The 20,304-nt window shown below is 30.3% G+C and overlaps 1 protein-coding gene and 1 long non-coding RNA gene across 2 annotated transcripts; both read left to right on the forward strand.

Annotated features, from left to right (window-relative positions):
* Positions 1-2,268: 2,268 nt before the first annotated feature.
* On the forward strand, positions 2,269-3,310 carry LOC121224147 (uncharacterized). The gene is made up of 2 exons (XR_005921692.1): positions 2,269-2,601; positions 2,729-3,310. It is a non-coding gene; the product is annotated as an uncharacterized lncRNA (long non-coding RNA).
* Positions 3,311-11,104: 7,794 nt separating this feature from the next.
* LOC107943468 (protein ULTRAPETALA 1) lies at positions 11,105-16,104 on the forward strand. The gene is made up of 3 exons (XM_016877217.2): positions 11,105-12,008; positions 13,350-13,674; positions 15,763-16,104. Exons 1-3 carry the CDS (start codon positions 11,798-11,800, stop codon positions 15,935-15,937), a joined length of 711 nt encoding a protein of 236 aa, XP_016732706.2. The 5' UTR covers positions 11,105-11,797; the 3' UTR covers positions 15,938-16,104.
* Positions 16,105-20,304: the final 4,200 nt, after the last annotated feature.

The following is a 20,304-nucleotide window of genomic DNA, read 5'->3' on the forward strand; positions in this document are numbered from 1 at the left end:
TAATTAATCTGTAAATTCTGGTAATGCTCTGAAACCCTGTTTCGATGATGGATACGGGTTAGGGGTGTTACATTTAAAATGAATATTCAAGTGTTTAGCTTCCAAAATAGGAATATATTTATCTTCAAAACATTCATGATTCACATTTATACATGTATCAATAATCGCAATTAGTGATTTAGACTTTTCTTCCATTGAATTTTTTTTGTCTTCAAAACAATTACTTTCTTCTTCGTCGATAATAAATTTTCGGAATTTGAACATGCATTTACAAGCTCATATGATCGAAGTTTATTTATCAAAGATGAGAACAATATTCCAGCAACATTTGCATTTCAAAGCTTTTTTATTATTCATCTTTCTTTTCCATAGTAAAAAATCTCCCCTTTCGAAATTTTCACAAATTTCTCATTCACATCATTTGCACAATATTTGCACAAATTTCCCTTTCACATCTTTCTGAATCTTCCCATTTTTCCTTTTGTAGCTGAGATGTTTCATCTTTTGATTCAACTTCTTTTCCTTTCATTGTTCCCACAACCTCAACAGCTCCTTTTAACATATAAACAAATATTTTGTTAGTATAATTTTTGAATATCAATATTAAGATTACAATAAAATCTAAATAAAATTTATACAGTACATACTCTGACCAATTAATTAGTTTACAATAATCTAAATATTTTACCATAAATGAATTGCACCCCTAAATTAACAAATATTAATAAGTTACTATCTTATCATTGAGCTAAAAATTTAATTAGAGAATGATCATGTACCTTGATTTGTTTTCTACCCCCTATCTCAACTTGTGTTATGAATCTTTCACCAGAACAACATGATCCGACCTCAATAACGGAGCTAACCATCCCGATAGAATGTAAAAAGAATCAGCAAGATAACCAAAAGATGTACAAACAACTATATTTTCTTTCATTGCCAAATATCCTCCCATATTAACTGGATCACAGAGATACAAAGAAAGGTTTGACAAAGTATCTGTTCTCAAAAATACCGTTATTACATTCACCTCGTCCAGAATTATTTCCCCCATAGCATCAAGCAAAAAATTCTTTTTTAAAACTTCAACACTTTTATCATTGCACCTTATTACCGGAAACTTTGTAGGATGTTATTCTAGCAAACGGGTTTCCCCCTTGTATTTTAGAATAAAAAATTTCAGAATAATCTTTGAGCCATTTAAATTCTGTTAAAGTTCCGACGGCAATCAAAGCACATGCAATGCCATGACCATTGAAGTCTTCTAGAAAATTAAAATCGATCAATCTTGTCGTCGCTATACTTAAAACCTTTCCTTTGGTGTAATTTTCAATGGCCGCAATCTTTCTACATTAAATATAAATTTAAATTGTCACTTTTATTATAAAATTAAATTAGTAATAACTGAATCAAAATACTTACATTTTAAAATGAATATTCAAGTGGTTAGATTCCAAAATAGGAATATGTTTATCTTCAAAACATTCATGATTCACATTTATACATGTATCAATAATCGCAATTAGTGATTTCGATTTTTCTTCCGTTGAATTTTTTTTTCCTTTAAAGCAATTACTTTCTTCTTCGTCGGTAATAAATTTTCAGAATTTGAACATGCATTTACAAGCTTATATGATCGAAATTCATTTATCGAAGATGAGAACAATATTCCAGCAACATTTGCATTTAAAAGCTATTTTATTATTTATTTTTCTTCTCCATAATAAAATATCTTCCTCTTCAAAATTTTCAAAAATTTCTCATTCACATCATTTGCACAATTTTCCTTTTCCCATCTTTCTAAATCTTCAAATTTTCCTTTTGTAGCGGATATGTTTCAGATTTCGTTTCAACTTCTTTTCGTTTCCTTTTTCCTACAACCTTAACAACTCCTTTTAACATATAAAAAAATATTTTGTTAGTATAATTTTTGTATATCAATATTAAGATTACAATAAAATCTAAATAGAAATTTATAAAGTACATACTTTAACCAATTAATTAGTTTACAATAATCTTAATCTTTATTCATAAATGAATATGTAACGCCCTGACTTATTAAATTATTTTTTTACAAATTTTGTTGTAAATGAGTAGTTGTCGTAGTGGTTGAGTGGTGTCAATGTAGGTAAAGGTTTTTACTTTTTAATTTGAATCGTGGTATAGGTGTAGAGTGATTTTATTTTGCTTGTCTCAAGTTTGCTGTTAAGTGGGTGGAGTTAGTGTGGGTGTTAAACTCTTAGAAAGTGGGTAGTTATCAGGTTGTTAATGGGATTAGTGGTTTGAGTTGATTGGGTTGTTAAGTAAATCCTTGATTTTTTTCAATTATCTTAAAAGTTAATTTTTTTATTTGATTTCTCTGTTATTTCTTTTTTTTTTAAAGAGTGAAAATATCCCAAGATTTCTGCCATTATTTTTTTCTAAAATTTCATTCGCTCACCTTTTCAATTGGTTTTTAAGTGGGAGAGATTTCAAGACTTGACTTTATTCTTTTCATCCATTTACTTCAAACTTCTTGTTTTCTCTTGAGTTTTTGTCTTCTGTGTTTTGCGATTTTTGTGAAGGTTGTGTATTGGTTTGCTGCTGCTCCATTCTGTGTCGGTAATTGTTTTTGTCCTTTTCTTCTTTCTTTTGTTCGTTGTGAGGACTGTTCCATTCATTGACTTTGGTTAAGTTAGGTGTGTGTGGTGCGTTTTTCTCCTAGTTAATCGCTTTGATTTTTTATTAGGGGAGAATTGCGAGATGATTAGCGTTTCCCCAGCAACTTGAATCGCATGGTGGCAATCCTTCCTTGGGCAAGGGTTTAATTGTACTTGGAGTTGTTTAAGGGCATTGTGTGCTATACTTATCTTTGAATTAGTGTCGTGAAACGTCACTAAGTTAATGTTTTGAACCCTATGTTTAGGTACTGAGGGTTCTGTGTTTACTTGGGCATTGAAGTCGAATAAGGTATGTAACGAGAAACCCGAAAATAGTGAACGACAAAAACCAAAATTGTGGCTTGTCGACGCCACACGGCTGTGTGGTAGGCCGTGTGTAAGGCTGTGTGTGATACACGGTCTAGGCCATTTTCAGTCGTTTGGGCTACACGGGTATGTGTGGGGCATGTGGACCACAGGCAAGGCCGTTTTGGGCTGTGTGGGTCATACGAGCGTATGGGCTCAAATTTTAGAATTTTTCCCTAGGGTTGTACATGTCGCCTCGATCGACTGTGACCCTTTCGTGGGGTCAGTATATGTTATATAAGCCGTAAAGCATGAAATATGTTATTCTGTTAGTATGAATTCAACGTAAATAATGTTTAAATGCATGTAATGTGATGTTATATGTTTGATCTATTATGTATAAGCATGTTCAATATCTGTTTTATGAGCATGCATGATTTATATATTCTGGTATCTGTTATTTTGTTTAATCTAGTATTCTATTTGTATCTGACTACGGGGCGGGTTATGTATTATATGGAGGAAGTGTTTTGTGTAAAGTGTTAACTCGCTATTATACCGGTAGCACTGCTGCAATTATTTTGGAAAGTCTTGTAAGGATACTATGTGGTGTGTAGGGTTGGGTGGTTATTTTATACCTCATGTGGTGTGTTGGGATGGTTGGAGTTGGTGTGTAGAGGATGGGGGTAGGATTTATATATATGCATCTGTACTAGTCTGATATAATTCTGTATTAAATGTATGTTTGTATCTGTTTTGCCATGTGATCAAATCTGAATTTCTGTATATGTTTGGGTTACACACTGAGTTTAAAAAGAAAACTCACTCTTTTTACGTCTGATAATTTTAGGTAACCCTTAGACTTAGATGGGTTGGTGTGACGGGAGCTTGGTTGTGTCCACGTTGCTGTAAAACTCTATTTACTTAAATTCGGCTTATTTAAATTTCTGTTTTGAGACTTTTTTACAATTTGGACTATCTAGACTTTTGGGACAGTTTATGGTTTCGAATTTTTATTTTGGTTTTTAGCATGATGATTGATGAAATGGTTTTTACGAAAATGATTGTTTTTATGAAATTAACTGTTTTCAAGGAAACAAACCCAATTTACCAAAATATAACATTTTAAGAATTTTCGCTGCAAATTATTTGATTTATTTTGAAAACATAAACAATTGACCGTTTTTTTAACTAATAAGTATAACAACACGCTCTTTTAAATAAGTAGACTCTTTTAGTAACAAAGACACGGTGTTTTCAGAAAGAAAAAGTCAGTTTTATAATTTTTCTATGTAGCATTTCAAGATTCGGCCATAACGTTTAAGTCGAGTTTTGGGTGTTACAGAACCGCACCCCTAAATTAAAAAATATTAATAAGTTAGTATCTTATCATTGAGCTAAAAATTTAATTAGAGAATGATCATGTACCTTGATTTGTTTTCTACCTCCTATCTCAACTTGTGTTATGAATATTCCACCAAAACTATATTATCCGACTTCAATAACCCACGGAGCTAACCATCCTGATAGAGTGTAAAAAGAATAAGCAAGATAACCCAAAAATGTACAAACAACTATATTTTCTTTCATTGCCAAATATCTTCCCATATTAACTGGATCACAGAGATATAAAGAAAGGTTTGACAAAGTATATGTTCTCAAATATACCATTATTACATTCACTTTCTCCAAAATTATTTTCCCCATAGTATCAAGTAAAGAATTTTTTTTAAAAAAATTCAACACTTTTATCAATTGTCACCTTATCACCGGAAACTTTGTAGGACGCTAATCTAGCAAACGAGCTTCCCCTTGTATTTTAGAATAAAAAATTCTAGAATAATCTTTGAGCCATTTTAATATTGTTAAAGTTCCGACGGCAATCAAAGCACATGAAATGCCATGACCATTGAGGTCTTCTGGAAAATTAAAATCAATCAATCTTGTCGCTATAGTTAAAACCTTTTTTTTGGTGTAATTTTCAATGGTTGCAATCTTTCTACAATAAATATAAATTTAAATCGTCATTTTTATTATAAAATTACATTAGTTAGAACTGAAGTAAAATACTTACATTTTAAGATTAATAGTCAAGTGGTTAGATTCCAAAATTAAGAATACGTTTATCTTTAAAACATTCATGATTCACTTTTATACAGGTATCAATAATCTCAATTAGAGATTTTGACTTTTCTTCCATTGAATTTTTTTTTTGTCTTCAAAGCAATTACTTTCTTCTTCGTCGATAATAAGTTTTCGGAATTTGAACATGCATTTAAAAGATATGATCGAAATTTATTTATTGAAAATGAGAATAATCTTCCAGCAACATTTGCATTTAAAAACTCTTTTATTATTCATCTTTCTTCTCCATCATAAAAAATCATTCCATTCAAAATTTTTACAAATTTCCCCTAAAGATCATTTGCACAACATTTGCACATTTTCCTTTTGTACCTGATATGTTTCAACTTTCGATCCAATTTCTTTTCCTATCCTTATTTGCACAACCTTAACAACTCCTTCTAACATATAAACAAATATTTTGTTAGTATAATTTTTATATATCAATATTAAGATTACAATAAAATCTAAATAGAAATTTATAAAGTACATACTCTGACCAATTAATTAGTTTACAATAATTTCAATCTTTATCTATAAATGAATCGTATCCCTAAATTAAAAAAAGATTAATAAGTTAGTATCTTATCATTGAGCTAAAATTTTAATTAGAGAATGATCATGTACCTTGATTTGTTTTCTACCTCTTATCTCAACTTGTGTTATAAATCTTCCAACAGAACTACATTATTCGACCTCAATAACCAAAAGAGTTAACCACCTCGATAGAGTGTAAAAAGAATCAACAAGATAACCTAAAGATGTACAAACAACTATATTTTCTAAAATATTAACTGGATCACAGAGATACAAAGAGAGGTTATATAAAATATATTTTCTAAAATATACAATTATTACATTCACCTTCTCCAAAATTATTTTCCCCATAGCATCAAGTAAAGATTTTTTTTTAAATTCAACATTTTTATCAATTGACACCCTATCACCGGAAACTTTGTAGGTTGCTAATCTAGCAAACGGGTTTCACCCTTATATTTTAGAATCGAAAATTCTAGAATAATCTTTGAGCCATTTTAATACTGTTAAAGTTCTGAATGCAATCAAAGCACATGCAATGCCATGACCATTGAGGTCTTATGGAAAATTAAAATCAATCAATCTTGTCGCTATAGTTAAAATATTTCCTTTAGTGTAATTTTCAATAGCTGCAATCTTTCTACAATAAATATAAATTTAAATTGTCATTTTTATTATAAAATTAAATTAGTTATAACTGAATCAAAATACTTACATTTTAAAATAAATATTGAAGTGGTTAGATTCCAAAATAGGAATATGTTTATCTTCAAAACATTCATGATTCACATTTATACAGGTATCAATAATCGCAAATAGTGATTTCGACTTTCTTTCCATTGAAATTTTTTTTGTCTTCAAACCAATTATTTTCTTCTTCGTCGATAATAATTTTTTGAAATTTGAACATGCATTTAAAAGTTCGTATGATAGAAATTCATTTATTAAAGATGAGCACAATATTCCAGCAACATTTGCATTTAAAAGCTCTTTTATTATTTTTCTTTCTTTTCCATCATAAAAAATCTTTCCCCTCAAAATTTTCACAAATCTTCCCTCCACATCATTTGCACAACACTTGCACAATTTTTCCCTTCACATCTTTTTGAATCTTCATATTTTCCTTTTGTAGTTGAGATGTTTTAGATTCCAGTTCAACTTCTTTTCCTTTCCTTGTCCCTACAACCTCAACAACTCCTTTTAATATATAAACAAATATTTTATTAGTATAATTTTTATATATCAATATTAAGATTACAATAAAATCTAAATAGAAATTTATAAAGTACATACTCTGACCAATTAATTAGTTTACAATAATCTCAATCTTTATTCATAAATGAATCGCACCCCTAAATTAAAAAATATTAATAAGTTAGTATCTGATTATTGAGCTAAAAATTTAATTAGAGAATGATCATTTCCCTTAATTTGTATTGTATCTCATATCCCAACTTGTGTTATGAATCTTCCACTAGAACTACATGATACGACCTCAATAACCAAATGAGCTAACCATCCCGATATAGTGTAAAAAGAATCAACACTATTAGCCAAAGATGTACAAACAACTATATTTTCTTTCATTGCCAAATATCCTCCTATGTTAACTGGATCACATAGATACAAAGAAAGGTTTGATAATTTATCTGTTCTCAAAGATACCATTATTTTATTCACCTTATCCAAAATTATTTTTCCTATAGCATCAAGCAAATAATTTTTTTTAAACTTCTACACTTTTATCAATTGTCACATTATCACCGGAAACTTTGTAAGATGTTATTCTAGCAAATGGGTTTCACCCTTATATTTTAGAATCTAAAATTCCAGAAGCATCTTTGAGCCATTTGAATTTTGTTAAAGTTCCGACGGCAATCAAAGCATATCCAGTGCCATGACCATTGAGGTCTTCCGAGAAAATAAAAAACCAATAAATCTTGTCACTTTAGTTAAAACCTTTCCTTTGGTATAATTTTCCATGGTCACAATCTTTCTGCATTAAATATGAATTTAAATCGCCATTTTTATTATAATAATTAAATTAATAATAATTGAATCAAAACACATACCTTTTAAAATGGATATTCAATTGGTTAGATTCTAAAATAGGTATATGTTTATCTTCAAAACATTCATAATTCATATGTATACATGTATCAATAATCGCAATTAGTGATTTGGACTTTTCTTCCATTGAAAATTTTTTGCCTTCAAAGGAATTTTTTTCTTCTTCGCCAATAATAAATTTTCGGAATTTGAACATGCATTTAAAAACTCATATGATTGAAATTCATTTATCAAAGTTAAGCCCAATATTCCAGCAACATTTGCATTTAAATACTTTTTTATTATTTATCTTACTTCACCATCATAAAAAATCTTTCCCTTCACAATTTTCACAGTTTTCCCCTTCAGATCATTTGCACAATTTTCCCGTTCACATCTTTCTATATCATCTTATTTTTCTTTTATTGTTGAGATGATTGAACTTTGGATTCAACTTCTTTTCCTTTCCTTGTTCCTACAATCTCAACATCTCGTTTTAACATATAAATAAATATTTTGTTAATACAATTTCTTTATATCATTATTAAGATTACAATATAATTTAAATAGAAATTTATTGAGTACATACTTGGTCCGATTAATTAGTTTACAATAATCTCCATCTTTATCTATAAATGAATCGAACCCCTAAATTAAAAAAATATATTAATAAGTTAGTACCTTACCATTGAGCTAATAATTTAATTAGAGAATGATCATATACCTTGATTTGTTTTCTACCTCCTATCTAAACTTGTGTTATGAATCTTCCACAAGAATTACATGATCCGACCTTAATAACCCAATGAGCTAATCATCTCGATAGAGTGTAAAAAGAATCAACACAATAACCCTAAGATGTACAAACAACTATGTTTTTTTTCATTGCCAATTTTCCTCTCATATTAATTGGATCATAGAGATACAAAGAAAAATTTGACAAAGTATCAGTTCTCAAAGATACTAATATTACATTTACCTTGTCCAAAATTATTTTTCCCATTTATCAAACAAAGAATTTTTTTAAAACTTCAACACTTTTATCGATTGTCACATTTATCACTAGAAACTTTGTAAGATGTTATTCTAGCAAACGGGTTTCCCCCTTATATTTTAGAATAAAAAATTTCAGAAGCATCTTTGAGCCATTTGAAATTTGTTAAAGTCTCGACGGAAATCAAAGCACATGTAGTGCCATGACTATTGAGGTATTTCGAAAAAAATTAAAAATTAATCAATCCTGTCGCTTTAGTTAAAACCATTCCTTTGGTGTAATTTTTAATTTTCACAATTTTTCTACATTAAATATAAATTTAAATCATCATTTTTTATTATAAAAATTAAATTAGTAATAATTGAATCAAAACACATACCTTTATATTTAATTGGTTAGATTCCAAAATAGAAATATTTTTATCTTCAAAACATTCATGATTCGTATTTATTCATGTATCGATAATCACAATTAGTGATTTCGACTTTTCTTCCACTGAATTTTTTTTTTTGTCTTTAAAGCAATTTTTTTCTTCTTCATCCATAATAAATTTTCGAAATTTGAACATGAATTTAAAAGCTTATATGATCGAAATTCATTTATCAAATATGAGCACAATATTCCAACAACATTTTCTTTTAAAAGCTCTTTTATTATTCATCTTTCTTCTCCATCATAAAAAAATCTTCTCCTTCAAAATTTTCACAATTTTCACCTTCACATAATTAGCACAATTTTCCCTTTCATATCTTTCTGAATCTTTACATTTTTCTTTTGTAGTTGAGATGTTTCAACTTTGGATTCAACTTATTTTCCTTTTCTTGTTCCTACAACTTCAACAACTCGTTTTAACATATAAACAAATATTTTGTTAGTATAATTTTTATATATCAATATTAATATTACAATATAATCTAAATAGAAATTTATTGAGTACATACTCGGACTAATTAATTAGTTTACAATAATCTTCATCTTTATTCATAAATGAATTGAACCCCTAAATTAAAAAAAATATTAATAAGTTAGTAACTTATCATTGAGCTAATAATTTACTTAGAGAATGATCATGTACCTTGATTTGTATTCTAAACTTGTGTTATGAATCTTCCACCAGAACTACATGATCTGACCTCAATAACTAAAGGTATTAGCCATCCCGATAGAGTGTAAAAAGAATCAGCACGATTATCAAAAGATATACAAACAACTATATTTTATTTAATGGCCAAATATCCTCTCATATTAATTGGATCACAGGGGTACAAAGAAATGTTTGACAAAATATCTGTTCTCAAAGATACCATTATTACATCCACATTGTTCAAAATTATTTTCCCTATAGCATTAAGCAAAGAATTTTTTTTAAAACTTCAACACTTTTATCAATTGTCATATTATCACCAGAAACTTTGTAGAATGTTATTCTAGCAAATGGTTTCCCCGTTATATTTTATAATCGAAAATTTCATAAGCATCTTTGGGCCATTTTAATTCTGTTAAAGTTCCTATGGCAATCGAAGCACATGCAATGCCATGACCATTGAGGTCTTCTAGAAAATTAAAATCAATCAATCTTGTTGTTTTAGTTAAAACCTTGCGTCAAATATGAATTTAAATTATCATTTTTATTATAATAATTAAATTAATAATAGCTGAATCAAAATACTTACCTTTTAAAAGAGATTTTCATTTAGTTAGATTCCAAAAAAGGAATATATTTATCTTCAAAACATTAATGATTTACATTTATATATGTATCAATAATCACAAATTGAGATTTAGAGTTTTCTTCCACTAATTTTTTTTTTATCTTTAAAGCAATTTTCTTCTTCTTCGTTCATAATAAGTTTTCGAGTAGTTGAATTATTTGCTCCGATTTCCCATCGTTCTGAATATTTTTATAATTTTACTATTAACACAAACTGTTTAAAATGCTAGAATGAATTGTTCAAAAAATTGAACATTAAATTTTTATCTAATCTTTAAATTATTTCTTAAATTTCAAAAAAAAAATTAAGAAAATATTTTAAAAGCTTATGTAAAAAAAAATTCTAAAGTCTCGTAAAAATTACAAAAAAATATAAAATAATCTCCAAAATTGATAAAATTTATAGAAAGTTATAAAACTAATATTAACAAAATTCTAAAAAAATATTGTTTTTCTCTTATCTTGTACGAAGTTTTCAAACTTTTCTCTCAATTTATGTCTTATAATTGTAAAAAAATAATTTTAATTCGATTTGTTTAAAAATAGTTAATTTAATTTTGAGAAAGTTGGTATTTAACTTAATTTATAAAATTTATAAATTGAAACATCAAAGTTATTAATTTGACTAAATAAAAAAATTTCACTCGACAGGATGAATAATCATCTTTAATTATATTTTATTAATTAAATACCTTTTATTTTATTATTGTAAGTTAAAATAATATAAAAGTTACTCAGTATAGCAATTTAATCATCTTTTAACATAGGATAGATACACCGTCCTAGCACAATTATGGTCTAGTAAAGTAGAGTGGATAATAAAGGAAATGGTTAACTTTTAGGAGGAGTAGGACGCAATGCAGAAATTCAGAGGTGGGCAAAAAGCAGCAGAACTGAATTTGAAGGAGTTATCTCAATGTCAAACAATGCTTCGTATTTGCATTTGGCATCGCAACAAGTCCCCAATACTAGTTTCAGAAAGCCTTTTCTCCTTCCCATGGTCTTGATATGATAGGATTTTTTTTCCATAATCCAAAATGCCCTTACCCCAAAGCCAAAGCCAAAGCCAAAGCCAAAGCCAAAGCCAAAGCCAAGGTCTCTCTCTTTCCCATGTCATGTCATGCAAGTAACACTTCAACTTCCCTTACATCCCCCTTCACCCCCACGGTATTTGTTTCCTTCGCCAACTCTCTCTCTCTCTCTCTCTCTCTCTCTCTCTCTCTACTTATTCTCCACCAGTAATCCCCATAAAGGGGCGTGTTATTCCTGCCTTCTCTTTTGTTTACACCTCTTATAAAATCTCCTCAGTCGACACCCTTCACTTTTCTACGTTATTCGTATGATCCTTTTATCTTGTCGATTCGATTTTTCTCTTCTTTTAAGTTTCTGTGTTCTTTAAGAGACTCTGTGTGTCAGAATCTTTGTTAGAGCGAGAAAATGGAAAATGGGATCGACAAAGTAAGTGGGTCGATGTTGTTTAGTGAAGAGGAGTTGATAGAGGTAAGTGGATTGAAGAAAGGAGGGGATTTTGTAGAAGTGACATGCGGGTGTACTAGCCATAGGTATGGTGACGCCGTTGGCAAGCTTAGGGTTTTCTCTAATGGCAACCTTGAAATCACATGTGAATGCACCCCTGGTTGCAATGAAGGTCTCTCTTTTTTCTCTCTCTAAGCCTCTTTTTCATCCTTTGTTTCTTTCTTTTTCTCCTTTTTTTTTATTTTCCTTTGATGCTACTGGAAAATGGGTTTTGATCTCTATAATGCGTAATTTGTTCAAGTTATGGTGCATTTGACGTTGATGGGTGTCGCTTTCTCTTATTTAATAGTGAGAAATGAATGATGGAGAAATTAGAGTCCTTTCGTTTTGGTTTCTGTTTTTACACAGTTTGTGTATGTTGTTTTGTCTCACTGAATTGGTTTTCCTTGGTTGTACAACAACAAGACGTTCATGCATATTTTCGGGCTCTCCTTTGGTGTCTTCTTCAAAAAATGCTAGCTCTGAGTTTGCATCATCCCCATTGTGTGTTTTTTTTTTACTCTTGGTATTCTATGGTCTTCGATTCAGTCTTTTCAGAATCTGGTTTTGCGAAGTTCCATTTCTTCTGCTTCTGGCTGGACAGAGTTTTTTTTTTTTTGCAAGAAACATTTAAAATGGATTCTTCATACATAATATATATCATTTATATATTTATGTTTTACTTCTACCTGCTCCGATGGTATGCCATTGTTAAGTATATGGCCAGTGAGGGATGCTTTTGAGCATGTCCATGCTTGGTGATAAGCATAGCTATGTTTCCAGGGGATGAACGTCTTCTTTTATGTGTTCTTTCTGTTTGCATGTCTTTCTTTACATGATGCTACCATGTGAAAAGCATTGTGAACATGGCTTGGAGGTTCAAATACTTCAAGCCTTAAAAGATAAATCTTCATCTCGCTGATCCACCACAACTTTTAGCCCCAGGTTAGGTAAATATTTTCTTTGTACCATTGGTCATTTTGGAGTTGTGAACTCCTCGGTTCATCCCATTCGTTTGATTCAAGGATCGATTAATGGAAACTTCAAAATTTTGGTTTTATTATTATTATTATTATTAAAAGAGTATTGAATGTGGTATATAGTTAAGAAAAACATACCATTGAGCTAATGAAAGTTTTAACATAAATGCACGGGTTCAATTTCAATTCTAACTATTTGCAAAGAACCGATCAGACAGGTCATGGTTCTGGCCAACTTGTCCATTTTTTTTCAGCACCAGTCCTTACAACTAAATATAACTAAAACTGGCTTAAGCTGTCTGTACTTTTATCTCTGCCTTTACCGCTTTATAGAGCCTTTCAATTTAGGTGCATATGACATTATCTTTCTCCTTATTCTTATAGTTCTAGTTAATTTTTACTTCCCTAAAAAATGTTGAAGCTTTCTTTACTTTTTTAATTTTATTCTTCTTTTTTCCTTTTCTAATCGTGTGAATGTTCATTAAAATGACCAGACAAGTTGACTCCTGCTGCATTTGAGAAGCATTCTGGAAGAGAGACAGCTAGGAAATGGAAAAATAATGTTTGGCTGATAGTTAAAGGGGAGAAGGTTCCACTATCAAAGACTGCATTTCTAAAATACTACAATCAAGCATCGAAAAATGGCAATGGTATTCACAAAGCGCATAGTGGAAGAGTTTGTCATCGTGATGAGTTTGTTCGCTGTAGCAGGTGTAAGAAGGAGAGAAGATTTCGATTGCGGACAAAAGAGGAATGTAGGATTCACCATGATGCTTTAGCAGATGTGAACTGGAAATGTTCTGATATTCTATATGACAGGTTTGTCTTCCCATTATTGATTATGTTCTTATATGATAAATTGCATTTATCATGTTCAAGCCTGTTGCCTCATGCGCATTAAGGCATTAGTAATTCTTAAACATGCTTCTAAATCCATGTTGTAAGAATTAAAATGTAATATGTAGATAATGCTTGTAGTAACAAGACACTTATTTATCTCCAATTTAATATGCATATTGGAGTACGACTTTTCAAAATCCATAAGATTATTTCATGATCCGTTTCATCTTTTGCTTCTCTATCATGAAGGCATTTCATGCGCTGTAGCTCAATATATGACTACCTAGGAGGCATGGACACGGACATGTTTTTGGACATACCAGAATATGTATCAGACTGAGTCGGATACAAAAAATATAAAATAATATTATTTCTAAACGGAGTCTGATATAGACATTAAAATATCAAAACATTGCCTAGAAAAGAAGAAAAAGCCATTGCTTTGGTGAAGCAATGGTGGCTGAAGAAGGTGAAGAAAAAGACATCTACCTTGCACTGCTCGTATTAAGCAGAGAGAATAAAGAAACTTGGGATTTTTGTCAAGTTATAAATTGGGCTTGTCAATGAGCTGATGGTCAAGCCCAAATTAACATTTCACTTAGTCTTATTAAGGCCCAAAAACTAAAGAAGATGACTTAGGTTTTTGCCTAATGACAATTTTATGGCCTTTATGTCTTGAGATAGAAGGTTTTCTTATAGAGAAAAATAATAAAAACATTTAAACATGGAATTGAATTAATTAAAATATGTTTTTAATTGTTTTATCTTTATCATGCTGTGTCTTATTTAAAAAAAAAAAACAACTGTCATGTTTTGTCCTTTTCCCATCAAAGGCATGTCTTGTTTTTCTAAAAAATGTCATGTTTTTATGTTCATGTCATGCCATGCGGTAAATTGTATTCTGCATGTGTCTTGCTTCATAGATGGCTACAGGAACTAATGATCAGTCATTTTTATTCCTCTTTTAGCTTTGCTAACCTTTTTTCTTACATATTTGCATAATTTGGCCTTGCATATGGAGTTGATTCTTTTGCATAATGTGTATTTAGTTGATCAAAATGGGTAGCAGCTTTTACATCTCATAAATACCTATGGGTTCATAGCTTCTAAAAGTTATCAATATTCTTTGCCAATGAAACAAGCACCTGTATTGCAGATGATCTTCACCTAAAATCAGTTAGATTGGATGTTGAGAAACGTAAAAAGTAAATTTGGTTGAAGAACCTAGTACTGAACATAAAGCACATAGTTTTGGCCCTAGTGCAGTTCTGGATTATTCACTTTTAAGAAATTTATCAACCATGCTACATTTGATCTTTGCGTAAAGCTGGAAACCATAATGAGAAGCATAAGATCTTACCGTTTCATCTATTGGACCGCAATGTAATTGCTTTCCTATATGCTCGTATTAGAATTACCTGATAAGGAGGCTACAAGAAATGAGTTTGGCTGTTGAGTGTCCTTCAAATTGGAGGAAATTTACAGTCAAGCGCTATTTGGGGTCCATAATATGAAATGGTGACAGGTTTATTTTTCAAAGTCATGAAAGGGGGGATTGTGAGATAGTTAGGTCTTTCTCAAGGAAGGAATCTAGATGTCCTATTTTACATATCGATTCTTATCCTGATATGCCAGATATGTTTCATTGGTTATCTTAGAAAAGCTGCCAGGTATTCTTGATTATCTTCCATAAATTTTTGGCACCAAAAGATGATTTACTTGTGCTATTAGAAAATAGCTCTATAGTAACCAGCTCGTTTTCCTTGCATATTGTAAAGTTCTACTGTTCTTGCTTACCTGTCTGTTTGATTGTTGCTTTTGGGGTTTGGAAAATGCTTTTAGTTGGCAAGTTCACGAAAATTATATAATTTACCAGAACATGCAGTTTTTCCTCTGATTTGTTGTTAGTAATATTATGAATGCAAATGCTGAGAGAGGACTTTCAAGTGTTTATAAGTGATGCTATGCTGAATTTGTTTGCATGTGAAGGTAGTATACACTCATAATTTGCTATATGTTATGTAGAATACACTTTGGCTCAGAATTAACTTATATTCAATGTTTCAGAATAACATGTGACGATGATGAAGAGAGAGCAAGTCGCAGGGTATACAGGGGTTGCTCCCGTTCTCCAACATGCAAGGGTTGCACTTCCTGTGTGTGTTTTGGGTGTGAAATCTGTCGGTTCACTGATTGCAGTTGCCAAACTTGCATTGACTTCATTAGGAATGCCGAAGCTTGAGTTATTTTAAGGGTGGGGATTCCTTTTTGTTGCTCTGGTTCCTTGAAGTCATTGTCTTTCATTACTATTAATTGCCAGTCCCTGAGTTCAGCACTCATGGTGTCGTTATCTGGTTTAAAAACTTCAAATTAATTTATATTTAGATCTCAGCATTGTTGTTTGGTCCATATTCCCATTTCTCTTCTCTGCTATTTGGTTTCTTTGTGGCGGTACTAAGTTTATTGCTACTACTTAAAAGTGGTATCTATCTTTTGAGTAAAGCCCAGTTGGAACCGCAATCTCCAACCCCAACCAAGGTGCAGAGTTAAAAATACAAGATTAGGGAGAGTAGTTAAACTAGGATCAAACTTGTGCTGCTGCTGGTGAAACAGACACGCTAGAAACACCGTGCCCTTTCTTGCTAAGGTTTTTGTCTTTGTGACGAATTCAGGAATAAAAGAGATTCCTAATCTCAGTGGTGGTCTGTCTATGATTACCCAAAAAGTATAAGCTTCTTTTTTGGGAACTCTCCACCTTCATTTTCTTCATCATCGTAGGAAGATGATAACCAAGATTAGGTGCCTCTCGTCCCCATCTTTCCCTCGATAGAAGTACTCAGCTTAACCCTATCCTTCTTCCACCTTCACTCAATAATCAACTCAGTTGACCACTTCCGACTGCAAAGTAAAAAGTTATATATATATATGCGTGTAAATTGAAGACATTTGTAATGAAGAAAAATAGTAGGCAAAAGTATAATGGAGACATTTGTATTAAAAGGTAAATTGTATTTTTCACTTTATACTTAAGAAATTGACAAATTAACCTCTGAATATTTAAAAAAAGTGCAAATTGGCTCTTCCGTTTAAAATTTTATTAGTAATCATTTGATGTTTTTTAAAATTTTTTATGCAAGTGGCGTGGTATTAAAGGATGAGTAAGATTAGGTAATAATATCATGGAGGCACTTGTATTAGGAATTAAATTGTATTTTGTCCTCTCTACTAAAAAATGAGCAAATTAGCTTTTGTACATTAGATTAAAGAGTAAATTGGCTTTTTTGCTAAAAAAATTATCAATTTCTACGAGTAAGTGATGACATGGATGACGGAGAAATTAGATAGTGACAATGGTGTGCCACATGTAACTCATGTTGATTTGGCATTTTGCAATGTTAGTAAATATTTAAAAATAAAAAAAATCTCAAAACAAATATTTTTTTATAATTATTTTAAAAATCATGTACAAGATGAACTTAGACAAAAAAAATTATAAAAAATTATTTAAAAATATAAAAATACTGAAATTATTAAAAATATTTAAAATAATGCCGATAAGGAACTTGGACAAATGATTTTTCAGATTTATTTTGGAGTGGTTTCTTAAATAATTATTAAATATTTTAAATGATAATAATAAATTATTATGAAATGTTACTATTATATGTGTATATATTTGAATTATAAGAAACTAATAAAAATATAAAGAAAGTTAATAAATTAATAAAATAGGACTCATCAACTTGATTAGCTAAATATATCAACTCAATTAAGAAGATACATATGTGTATGGTTTAATTCCTTAAACATGTTATATGTATATACTTTTTTTAGAAAATTAATTATTATTTATAATTCTTAATAATATTTAAATAAATTATATATATTATTTTTTTACAATTATTCAAAAAATTATTTGCTTAGGTTTATCCTAGATGCGATTTTTTAAAAGAATTATAAAAAATCTGTAATACCCGATTTTGGCCCGGGTAAAAAAGGCCCAAACAAAACAAACCCAATTACAACAAAATAGGCCTAAAATAAACGACCCAAACTTAAAGCCCAATTACAGTTTAGCCCAAATAGGCAAGAACAATTTCTGAAACCCTAGCAACAGCAACGTCTCGCGCCGCAGCCCTCCGGATCTTCACAATCCTGCAAACACAAGAAAGGAAAGAAAATCAAATCGAATCAAATCAAATCAAGCAGATTTCTTGTTTTTTTGTTGTTTTATTTCATTTGGCTATAAAATAGCCATTGTAATACTGTAATAGGAGGGGAAGGAGAAATCAATAAAAAAGCATGATTTTTTACAACACAAACAGAGGGCTCAATATTGAGAAAGCGAAAAATTAGTTCAAAGGTCTATATTTCATTTTTTTCACTTACTTTGTTTACTTTTTTTTTTGTGTGTTTGTATTTATATTTATATTTTTCTAAAACATATAATAAAAAGGAAAGAAGTCACCTTTAGGGGTGCCCAGATCGCCGTGGATGGCCGAGGGTGTCGTCTCCGATGACAGATGACCGGAAGGCGAAGGGTTTCTCTGCTTTTAGGGGCACTTTTGTTGATATTTTGAGAGATTTGAGCCCGGATTTAGGCTTAGGGGGTCGAGAAGGTCAAACCGGGGATTTTCCCCTTTTCCGACCACCGCAGACGGTGGTGCCGGCGCTAGAGATCGGCGGCCGGCATGGTGGCCGACGACCAGCCGATGACCAAACCAGGGGCCAGTGCACGGAGGTTGAGAGCTTTTTTTTAATTGATTTTCGGTTTTTTTTTTGAAGGAATGAAGAAATGAATTTTTTTTTATATTTTTGGCTTAAATAGCTAATTGAAAACTGCGCCGTTTTGAAGGGAGGATCCGCGCGTCAACCCGACCCGGACCCAGGATCCGCGTGTTTTTCATGCAGATGGGCAAATTGCGCTTTTGGCCCCTCTGCCTTTTAATATATTTCCAATTAGGTTTTTTGTTTTTTTTTAAATTTGGCCTTTAATTTATTTTAAATTTCAATTTAATCCTTTTGAAAGGCGCCGTTTTAAAGGAGAAGGGAAAATTGCTCTTCCAGCCCCTCTATGTGATTCACGCGTTTAATTTAGTCCTCCAGACTTTATTTATTTGTGGATTTACCCCATATTTTTTTACCTGCAATCCAATTTAGTCTTTTTTATATTTTTCTTAAAATTAATTAATTTTGATAATGTAATTGTTTTTTTATTTTATAATTTTCATATGTAATGATTATTATTTTATCTATACATGTATATTTATTTTTATGTATGTATTTATACCCAAAAAAACTAATATTTTTCGTATATTTATATATATACACATGTTTTATTTATTTAATTAATTTTGATATCATTTTAATTATTTCAAACTTATATATTTTTATGTGTACATGTATACATCTTTTTTTGTTTATTTCAACCATTTGTTTATTAATTTATGTTTGCATATTTTTATTATTATCTTGCCCATTTATTTGATATTTTGCATGTCATTATCTTATTTATTTATTTATTCATATCATTTCTATGAAATTGTTGTATTTATTATTGATATTTGTTTAAGGGGCATCTATTCACACATTCAACATAACATTACACTATCTTTCACTTAATATTTTATAATAAAATGTTTCAAAATAGAGATAATACTCGTATTTAAGATTTCTCAAGAAAATTGAGCCATAACATATTGGGTTCCGATTTTTTTTTGCAAAATCTAACAATTGAGGATTGCTCTTTAAATCAAATAAAATAAAACTTATCATTGGGAATTCAATGTGTTGTGTCCTAACGTATTGGATGTGACACGTTGATTTCTCGAGATAAAGATTTTTAAAAAATAAAAGAAATATTGAATGTTTGGGATTTTAAGGAATTGTGCCCTAACGTATTGGGCCACGATTTCTTCATAAAATTTAAACAATTAGATATTTTCTTAAATTCTATTACACGAATTTTTGACTAACTCATTGTGAAGAGAATAAAATATTGTGCCCTAACGCATTGGGTGTGATGTTTTTCTTTTCAAAATGAGAAGGTCTTAATAAATAATTTAATTTAATTAAGGATCGCGTTCTTTAATTCTCGACTTCAAGACATTAATTAATCAATTTGGTACCAATTTTTGGGCGTTACGGGGATGCTAACCCTTCCTTGTACATAACCTACTCCCGGATCCATTTTTCTAAAACTTGTAGACCAAAGCTATTTTTTAGGTGATCCAATCACACCTCAATAAAAGATTAGTGGCGACTCCCAAATTTTTGTTTTTAAAGTCGACAACCTAAAATTTTTGTTTTTAAAAAAAAATGGTTTCGACAAAATCATTTATTTTTTAGGATTATAAAGATGAAAAGCAATAAATTAAAGTGAAGTGAGGTTGGTTATTTGGATTAATTTGATGATTATTGTGAATGGACGCACTAATCTAGCTTTACACCATTTCCTCATTCTATTGCAATAGGTATGCGTTTGATTAATTAGCATTTTCGCTTCCCAAACTAAATATTTGGAAATAAAAATAGAAAACTTTATTATATTTAAATGTTAAATGCTACCAAACAAAACGGAGGAATCAAGGATATACATAAAGCCAATTT

The sequence above is a fragment of the Gossypium hirsutum genome, chromosome D12, assembly GCF_007990345.1.
Source record: "Gossypium hirsutum isolate 1008001.06 chromosome D12, Gossypium_hirsutum_v2.1, whole genome shotgun sequence".
Classification (NCBI taxonomy): domain Eukaryota; kingdom Viridiplantae; phylum Streptophyta; class Magnoliopsida; order Malvales; family Malvaceae; genus Gossypium; species Gossypium hirsutum.

What these genes read in the sequence shown, in the direction of transcription:
- LOC107943468 (XM_016877217.2), top strand. Translation starts at nt 11,798, where the DNA reads ATGGAAAATGGGATCGACAAAGTAAGTGGGTCGATGTTGTTTAGTGAA. An exon ending in CACCCCTGGTTGCAATGAAG is followed by an intron (nt 12,009 to 13,349) that starts GTCTCTCTTTTT and finishes TAAAATGACCAG; the next exon opens with ACAAGTTGACTCCTGCTGCA. An exon ending in TCTGATATTCTATATGACAG is followed by an intron (nt 13,675 to 15,762) that starts GTTTGTCTTCCC and finishes TCAATGTTTCAG; the next exon opens with AATAACATGTGACGATGATG.